Here is a 9,328-nt window from a genome sequence, read left to right as displayed (position 1 = left end):
TGAGATGGCAGAGTACCTGGGGCCAGAGTCAGGTTACATGCAGCTTCAATGCACTGCAATCAGCACAGTAGAGTGACGAAACTCCCATCAGACCACTTCAATCCTTGACACAGCAGGTCCTCAGTACACAAGGGATAACTCACCCTGATTCCCTTTAAGCTGTCAGCTGCTCAGAATATTCTTTGATTCATTCATTCTTTCCAACTGTAGCAGGAACATGCCTTCCCAGTCATAATACCTAACAGGGGGCTACAGGAAAACAGCAACGGTAGGAATAATAGGTAAGTGTTCCGATAATGAGCAAGATATCCATCCAATCTGCTCTGTCAAACACACTTTATGAAAACAAACACAGAAGTATGTGAATTTAAGAAGCTGGGAAGTTTGAAGTGCACTAGTGCACTTAGGGTTGATGCAGCATAGCTGTGTCCGATTCCATTAACATCTCCACAGCAACAGCTTCCATCACCCAGTCATTTCCCCTGAGATCCTGGGATTCTTCTCTTTTTTATTTGTTTAGTGTGATCTTAGTACTTGGGTGATGGAGGCAACATCAAGAGTTGGGAGTCCAGCCTGGGCTACACTGTAAGAAGAAAGAGGGGAAGGAAAGGAGAGAGAAGAAAAAGGAGAAAGAGAGAGGAGGGGAGAGAGGGGGATGAAAGGGAAGAGAAGGAAGGTAGAAAGAGGAGAGGAAGAAAGAGAGAAAAGAAGAAGAGGGGAAAGGAGAGAAAGGTGAGGCAAAGGGAAAGAAAATAGAATGGGAAAAAAGAATATGTACAAAGTTGTCTTTTATTATAAAGTAGTTCATGGATCAAAGACCTGAAAAGTGCATAAACTAGATTAATGCTCTCTACTTAAAAACTTTTCAGCATATTGGGGGAAAAATAAGCATATCAGATCTCTTGTTGCCACTGATCTTTTCATACTAAAAAAAAAGGAAGGGAGAAAACAGCTTCTCTTCTTCCTTTCTCTTCCCTTTCCTCCCTCTCTCTCCCCTCCTCTTCTCCTCTCCTTCATTTTCCTCCATCCTTTCCTTCCCCTCTCTCTTTTTCATATGTAGCCCAGGCTGGAATCTCAGCTCATAATTCTGTTGCCTCAATCACCCAGTGACTAACAGCTTATAAACCTTTGAAATCTGATATGTCCTTAAGCAAATTCACCACATTTGAAAAGAATAGTAAATATACTCCAACTAACACTCCCATTTCTTTGGCTAGAAATTAAAATCCCAGTCATAAGAAATGTCAAGAAAGAACTCCCTCGCTGTGTTTCTGTACTTTGCAGGCTACAGATCACTACTTCTGCAGCTTACTTTACAAGAAGAATTTCTAACCATTCTCCCATCAGCTTTCTACTAAGCGCAGCAGAAGGAAGGATCCCCTGATTTAGACGTCACAGGCTTAGAAACTACTGCACACACCTATTTGAGGTGTTTCGGTTTACATTAGCATTCTTCATTCAGAAAAAAAATCCTCATGTTCCTATTCTCAATAATAACGAAGGTGATTTTGGTAAAGAAGGCAATTAAATTTCCAATGCCTTGCCTAACTTTGGAGTGCAGACTTCGAAACACAGAAGAAGAGAGGCACAACTAGCTGAAACCACCGCACACTGGTGGGATGACTAAGTCTTCTAAAACACAGGCCAAGCATTAAAGCCATATATTCCTGACAAAAACACTAATTTTCTCTCTTAGCTTCTGGGCATGGAAGTTATAGTTTAAGAAATTAATAATCACTTTAAAATCTGAGATCATATTACAGGAAAAGAGTGACAAACAGAGTCTTGTGAAGTCATGTGTTCATTCTGATAAAAAGTTTCATAAACTGAAGTTAGACAAAATAAAACAGAAAAAGGAAGATCCATGTCACATTTCTGACTATATGAATAGTAATAACATTTTTATCTTTTTCCGTTACCTATCCCACTCTTTGCTGCATCCCCGGTTTCATAGTTTTAAAAAAAAATCATTTCACAAAGGTTTAGAGCTCTTTCAAATTAGTAACTGAAACATCTGCCAAGTGAAAAAAGGAGCATAGTTACTTACAGAATGATAATTCTCTCTCTTTCTCTCTCTCTCTCTCTCTGTGTGTGTGTGTGTGTGTGTGTGTGTGTGTGTGTTTTAAAAGAATATATCTTGAGAATGGATGGTGGTGGCCCACACCTAAAATCCCCACACATGGGAGGCATAGGTAGGCAAATCTCTGTGAGTTCGAGGCCAGCCTGGTCTACAGAGCAAGTTCCAGGACTTCAAAGCTACACAGAGAACCCCTGTCTCGAATATACATATACATATATGTGTGTGTGTGTGTGTGTGTGTGTGTTCTAATTTCTAAAGCATGAGTTAGTATATGTAAAATTTTAATTCACAACAATTAATTAATGGAGAAGATAGGCATAGGCATTTGGCAAGGGAGACATTTTTCTCTTCATATTATCTGCGTGATATTGTTTGAAAAAGAAAAATTATTCAGAGGCTCCCTCCAGTAGGGGGCATGGCAGATCAGGATGGAAACCCATGCTTTGTTTATCAGCCAATCTCACACTGTGGCTTTGCCTGGCGACTTTTACAACCCACACTGCATTGTTGCTTCCGCCACCACAAAAAGGAAACTATGCGTCATCTTAATATTTAGTAATCCTATTTACCTAAAGCCAACTGTAACAACAACAAACTCTAAAGGGAAGTCACCCCGCCACGTAGCTTTTACTTTAAATATGGAAGCCGGTCTTTAAAAAGACTTTACCATGGGAATTTATTTTCGGTGGAGACAGAATCCAGAGCCCCCTAGGTGTTGAGCGAGCACTATGCCACTACACTCCCTCCCGGTCCAACGTGGGAAGGTCTTAAGAAAAAAGTTTCTGTCTGCAGTAGGTACTACCTAAACTCTCAAAATTATCTGTGGTTGTAAACTTAAACAAATGTATCAAGCAGGGAGAAAAATAGTTTGTGCCTTAATATCTGAATTGTCAGTCTGAAAAGGCTTGTGAAAAAAAAAATGCTTGTGTTAAATACAAAAATCGCCTAGGATAGTCTGTCTTTCAACCAGTCATTTGATATTCACTTTTGTTAATGTATAAAAAAGAACAGGGTTTTCTAGCTTCAAGACCTGGATGAGGTCGAATATGAACTAATTTGTTTATTTTCCTTATTTATTTATCATCCAGACAGCAATTTATTAAATACCATAAGCTTGACACTACACATCTGCATTGTCTTGATAGTTAATAGAATTTACACATTTAGAACCCAGTTAACTCTCAGTCCTCACGGTTTTTCTATCCTGAAAAGCTGGCTTTGAATTGCCCTGCTTAGATATGCAAATTAACGCATTTCATTGATGCTACAAAAGGTCTTAAATATAAGATTTGTATAGTATTTTATAAGACTGGCCATAAAACAAACAAACAAGGAGCCACACTGCTACTATTAAATGTGAGAAAATAGGGCTCCAGCGGGGAAAGTGACTGTCCCAACAGATACTTAGCAACTACTGGTTAGACACTGGCTCTGATTACACAAGTGTCCCATATCAGTGGTCATGATTTTACACCAGGGTTGTAAGTGAAAAATATTTCCATGTTTTGTATTGCTGAGAAAAATCAAATATGTCTGCACATTACAGATATATTAAACAGCAACACTATTTCTATTTACACATCTTAATAAATAAGTATTAAATCATCAGAAATTAAAATAGATGTAGAAACAGGGCATCTCTTTTGGGGCTTATTAAAATTCCATCTCACAGATTTACAAACATGCTTTCAAGCATTTGTTACTAAAATCAAAATGATACACCTTCTGTAATAAGGCTATACCTATTTTCTTCATTAGCGACTGCAGACTTTGCTCTCCGACTCAAACGTGGAACTTGACTACCCGCAGCTTGTGTGCTGCCTGCTTCCAGTTTGAGGAATGTGTCTCCATTTTTCTTTCAGAAAGTCTAGTGTGAAGTAGAAAAACTGGAACCCAAGCCATATTTTGCTGTTTACCTGTCTGCCCCGACTTTGTGGGAAAACCACTTAGGTATTCCGCTGCAACCTTCTGGTTACATAGGAAGCTGAATCCGTTTGCAGCTGAAGTCATGTTTTTGTTCTTACAAATCGGGGCAGTTTAAAAACCTGCGCGAGTAAAGATGTGTTTCTGAGGAATTCACAAATGAAGCTTGTTCGGGCAAACTGTTTGCACCTCCCCACTCTCACTTCCAGCTCTAGCCCCACACCCCCACCCCTTAATTTAAGCAGATGAACATCTGTTAAACTCTAAGCCTGCTCAACTAGGAATGATTCATGAGGAAATCCTGATTCCTTTACAGTCTGAAACTACAAATGATCCGGGTACATCAGAACTGCCAGATCTTGGGTTTCCCTTTGTTTCTCACTATCACTCAGATCTGGGCTGTGCCCGGCAGGAGATGCCCTTCAGATCTCCTGGGGACTGACCCTGTAACGTCACAGATTGCTGCAGTGGTGCACTGAAAGATCAAAAATGCAGCACCATTTAAAACACCGGTTTTTAATAGGCACTTTCTCCTTCTTCCTCCCTGACCAGAGGGCATTCCCTTAAGGAATTCTAAGACGCCAGAGCGAACAGCAGGGAGTTACAGCACTTAGCTCCGCAACCCCTGTTTCAGGTTTCTCTCGTTTACGCCCTTCCTGAAAATAGTGGGGCCAGCAGGGCTCTCCCCGTGCCGGCTGCCGTTCATAAGTGTCCGGGTGAATCTTAAAGATCGTGAAAAATAGATGAGTTGCAAATGTGGGGGTTCACAAGAAAAGGGGGGAAAGGTACGGTCTTAGGGTAAAGTCACGAACTCAGGGCCCCTCCACGGCGGTGGCCACCCGAGTGACCGAGCAGCGTTCCCGCTCCGTCCCCGCCCTCCGCCTCCCCGCTTGTGTGCGCACGAGGCTGCCGCACCTACGTCATCAGCGCCCTGGCTTCCAGACCCTTCGGCGGCTGCCGTGACTGCGGCAGGCCCGCGCGGCCCCGTCCTCGTGCCGTCTGTAACGAGCCAATCCACGCCCTCTAAAGGCGGGGCCGACGCCTCCGGGTCCCGCCCCTGCGCCGCAGCCCGCTTTAAAAGGCCGCGGCGCGCGCCCGGCTGCAAACAGCTGCGGTGGCCGCAGGCGTCTGAGTAGGCAAAGTGCCATGTTCCTGGCTGTCCAGCACGACTGCGTACCCATGGACAAGAGCGCAGGCAACGGCCCCAAGGTGGAGGAGAAGCGCGAGAAAATGAAGCGAACGCTGTGAGTATGCCCTCTCTCCTAAGCTGGTCTCTGCCTGGCTTTGCGGTTAGGGACCGAGCTTCCTTTTTATCTCGGCTTTGACTTGAGCTAACTCGCCTCTGCAGAGAAAGGGGGGAAAGAAAGAAAGAAGGAAAAGTTAGCCTGCTAGATTTCGTGCTTTTTCTGTGTGAGCTTAGAGAGTTTTAGACTGGGGGAAGTTGTCGTGAAGGAGGCGGTAGACACGGGCTGAGAAGGCGCGGGTTGGTTTTTTGTTCTGCATTTAACGTGACCCAAGAAACCTGCAACTGAATAGGGTCCGCGGCTCCCATACATTGCATTGTGAGTTCTGAGCTGTTTACACAGCTTCTGGGTAATGTTTGGGATGATTCTGAATTTATTCGCTTTAGATGCGATTTTTAAATCATAAAGTTGGTCTCACCCAGTCACGACTGTGGAATGAGTAATTTGCTCTGCAGTGTCTGCTGCGGAGAAGCCCTGTGGGCGGTCGCGGAGGGGAGCTCCGGAATCCACCTCTCTCTTGCTCTCACACACGCACCCCTCCGCTATGCACTGCCAGCGTCGTGGTATACACACACACACACACAGAGAGAGAGAGAGAGAGAGAGAGAGAGAGAGAGAGAGAGAGAGAGAGAGAGAGCCCGCCCTCCCTCCCTCTATGCACTGCCTGTGTCGTGGTGCAGACACTCCTGTCTCCAGCTCAAAGGGTAGGCACACCAGCTGGCTCAAGACATTTCCACCGCTGTTCTCAATCGTAAAACTGCCACCCAGTTGTAGTTAACCATGCAGAAAAAGCGCTGCCTTTTTTGTAGGTCAGAAATAACTTGTGAAGATGTTAAATAGCCTAGCTATGCTCTGTAGCCCTATCCTGTTTGTAAAACTCGTTATAGTCAGGCGAATGGATGAAATTATGTTCGATACATGAGGTGCTGGGTTTAACGCTCCAAGGACGAGATGGCTTGTTCTTGCCCGTCTGCTTTGTAGCTACTGGGTGACTGACCTTAGGCTGCTGCAGCTGGTCATCATTTTACTGTTCAGGAATTGCCGCTTGAAATAATTCTGGTTTTTCTCTCCCTTTTCCTTTTCTAGCTTAAAGGATTGGAAGACCCGTTTGAGCTACTTCTTGCAAAATTCCTCCACTCCTGGGAAACCCAAAACTGGCAAGAAAAGCAAACAGCAAACGTTTATCAAGTAAGTTGCAAGTCCTGTGGTTGTAGAGATGAATCATCTAGCTACCCAACAGGAAAGGGGAACTGTCATGGGCGCTGTAGCTCACGGTTGGATCTTCTCTTTCAGGCCTTCTCCCGAGGAAGCGCTGCTCTGGGCAGAAGCATTCGATGAACTGTTGGCCAGCAAATGTAAGTTGACCTTTTGAATTTGACCTCTTACCAGTATCCCAAGAGCCTAGGAATGTGTCCATGCCACAGAGCAGCCCGCAGGAAGTACGTCAGGCACTACCACCACTCACTGCATAAAGCTGTTTTTATTTCTCCAGTTTAATCATGGAAAAAACATGAGGTATTCACTTTAGCTAGGGAAGAAAAATTAGCTTAAGCATTAAAATGACAGTTACTCATAGGTAGGTTGAGTAAGCTTTTCCGATTGCATGGAATATTTTCAAAAGTCCTGGTTCCCAGAGAACTTATGGATAGCTGTCCTATAAATATTTATTTTGCATTGACAGTGAAGTTCAGTAAATTTTTGTTGCAGAATAGAAACTTTAGTATTCTGCCTGCTGGCGTCTCAGAGCTCTACAGAGCTTAAATTGTGAGCATGGCAGGTTTGAGTGGAAGCTAGAGAACTGGTCATCCCAGCACTAGCAGAACAACGTGCTATTCGGTCACTCAATTTACATGCTGCTTTTTCCTGTGCTTTCAGATGGGCTGGCGGCATTCAGGGCGTTTTTAAAGTCTGAGTTCTGTGAAGAAAATATTGAATTCTGGCTGGCCTGTGAAGACTTCAAAAAAACTAAGTCACCCCAAAAACTGTCCTCAAAAGCAAGGAAAATATATACCGACTTCATAGAAAAGGAAGCTCCCAAAGAGGTAAGAAACCAAGTTATTCATGTCAGCCTAAATTAGACATCTTCAACACGGAAGTGAAACCCAAGAATTGAATACCCCAGTTAAAGTGCAAGCAGGATAGAGCCATAGGTGGCTCTCCACCCCAGCTGTCCTAACATTAAAGTTTCTCCAAAATTGACAGTTCTAACTGATCACATGTTACATCTTTTGTGTTTTACTACTAAACATCAATTTGTAATGTTGAATACCAAATAAATCAAGTTTTGTTTTCTTTTCTTTTCCAGATAAACATAGACTTTCAAACAAAAACTCTGATTGCCCAGAATATCCAAGAGGCGACCAGTGGCTGCTTTACAACAGCCCAGAAGAGGGTATACAGTTTGATGGAGAACAATTCTTATCCTCGCTTCCTGGAGTCAGAATTCTACCAAGACTTGTGTAAAAAGCCACAGATCGCCACGGAGCCCCATGCTACATGAGACAAGGAGCCTCCAGCAGAGGACATTTCATTCTGTCTCCCAAGAGGAAAGGCCGTGACCTGCCAAAAGACTGACCTTGAATTCAGCCTGGGTGTTAGGAAACATCACCCAGAACTATTGATTCAAAGTTGGGTAGTGAATCAGGAAGCCAGCAACCTAGGACGGGCTCTGTGAGAACAGCTTCCCTTGCTGTGTGAAGAACAGAGGGAGGGAACAGTGTTCTGAATGTGCTGTTCCTCACTGGGAAAGCAAGGGTCTGAGGTGAAAGAGACAATGGAAGATTGTTGGTCCGAACATTTAAAATCAATAGGTCTGGGATTATGTGGCCTTAGCTAGCTGGCTGTCCATCTTTTCCCTAAATCAGTCCATTGTTACCACATCGTGGTTTTACTTCTAGTTTTACTATTTCAGTACTAAGTAACGTTAAAATGTTTACTGTGTGCAAAGGTGTTGAAGTCTAAGGACTGTAGATGGCTAGTCCTATTGTGTCATGTGTCACTGAAACTGAAAAGTGCGTTTGCGTTGTTAAACCGTGTGTGAGAGACGAATGCGTGCCGTTCTGTAGAACACCAGTGTCTGTTATGAGTGCCAAAAACTGTCTTTTGGGCAGCTACACTTTGAAGTGGTTTTTGAATACTTTTATTAATAAATTTATTTTGATAAATAATGGCATTGAACACTTGGAAGTCCAGATGTGATTGTGTTGTGTTTGATTTCAGTAGTTGGAAACATGTCAGATATAAAAGAAAACAACTTCCTAGTAAAGAGATATGATTATTGTACCAATCCCTGAGTGCTGACAGCCCTTAGAAGTGAGAAATGCTTGCTTCGAGGAAGATAAACCTATAGACGTTATGTAGTCTTAAGAAAACCATATCCATATCCATATGACCACTCATTGTGAACGTCAAACTTGTTATTTAATAAAATAAAGAAAGAACATTGACCTGTGTGTTAAGGAGCTGTTCAAAATGAGTAATAAGAGAACATGGTGGAAAGAAACATGGAAGTTATGTACGTGACCAAGCGTCCTAAGAGAAGAAAGAATTTCATGTAAATATATAGACCTTGGGCCTGCCTGTTTTATCTTTGGTTCCAGATACATACACCAGGCTGGCATGGGCAAGACCCATACCTAATCATTGTTTCTTTATCATTGTGTTGGGTCAGTATGAAAATCTCAAAATTGTTCTGCATCTCCTGCCTTCATTTGGCTAAGAATTCATTAGATAATGCTGAAGAAAGCAAGTCTTTTGCTTAGACTTAAGTGCGGGCATGTGTTCTAGCTGAGGATGGCCTTCTCTTCTGGCTAGTGGAATTCCCTTCCCTTTGTGAGGCAAATTTGCAATCTTTGGGGGTGGGGGCATTAGTAAATGGGAGAACAGGGATCACCCTCAGCTTTGCAATTGGAAGATCTGAGCCCAAGTAATGGCATGCCATAGCTTTATGACCCTACGAGTACCCATTTTCCACCGTGGTTCCCCACTGGATACTTCTCTGCTAATCTCCCCAATATCTGTACATAAGGAGTACTTAAGAAATGTGGAACCTTCAGGATAATGGCCCACAGTATTTCAAATG

General features: G+C 43.1%; 1 protein-coding gene across 1 annotated transcript; it reads left to right on the top strand.

The window, feature by feature from the left end:
- Positions 1–5,038: 5,038 nt before the first annotated feature.
- Positions 5,039–8,672, top strand: Rgs2 (regulator of G protein signaling 2). Its single transcript, XM_041648530.1, has 5 exons — positions 5,039–5,247; positions 6,334–6,435; positions 6,541–6,602; positions 7,123–7,289; positions 7,553–8,672. Exons 1-5 carry the CDS (start codon positions 5,150–5,152, stop codon positions 7,745–7,747), a joined length of 624 nt encoding a protein of 207 aa, XP_041504464.1. The 5' UTR covers positions 5,039–5,149; the 3' UTR covers positions 7,748–8,672.
- The last annotated feature ends 656 nt before the right edge of the window (positions 8,673–9,328 follow it).

This window comes from Microtus oregoni, unplaced genomic scaffold, assembly GCF_018167655.1.
Source record: "Microtus oregoni isolate MIOR12 unplaced genomic scaffold, Mior012 000003F_ref0000135, whole genome shotgun sequence".
Lineage (NCBI taxonomy): Eukaryota > Metazoa > Chordata > Mammalia > Rodentia > Cricetidae > Microtus > Microtus oregoni.
This window is presented reverse-complemented; position numbering and strand designations above follow the sequence as displayed.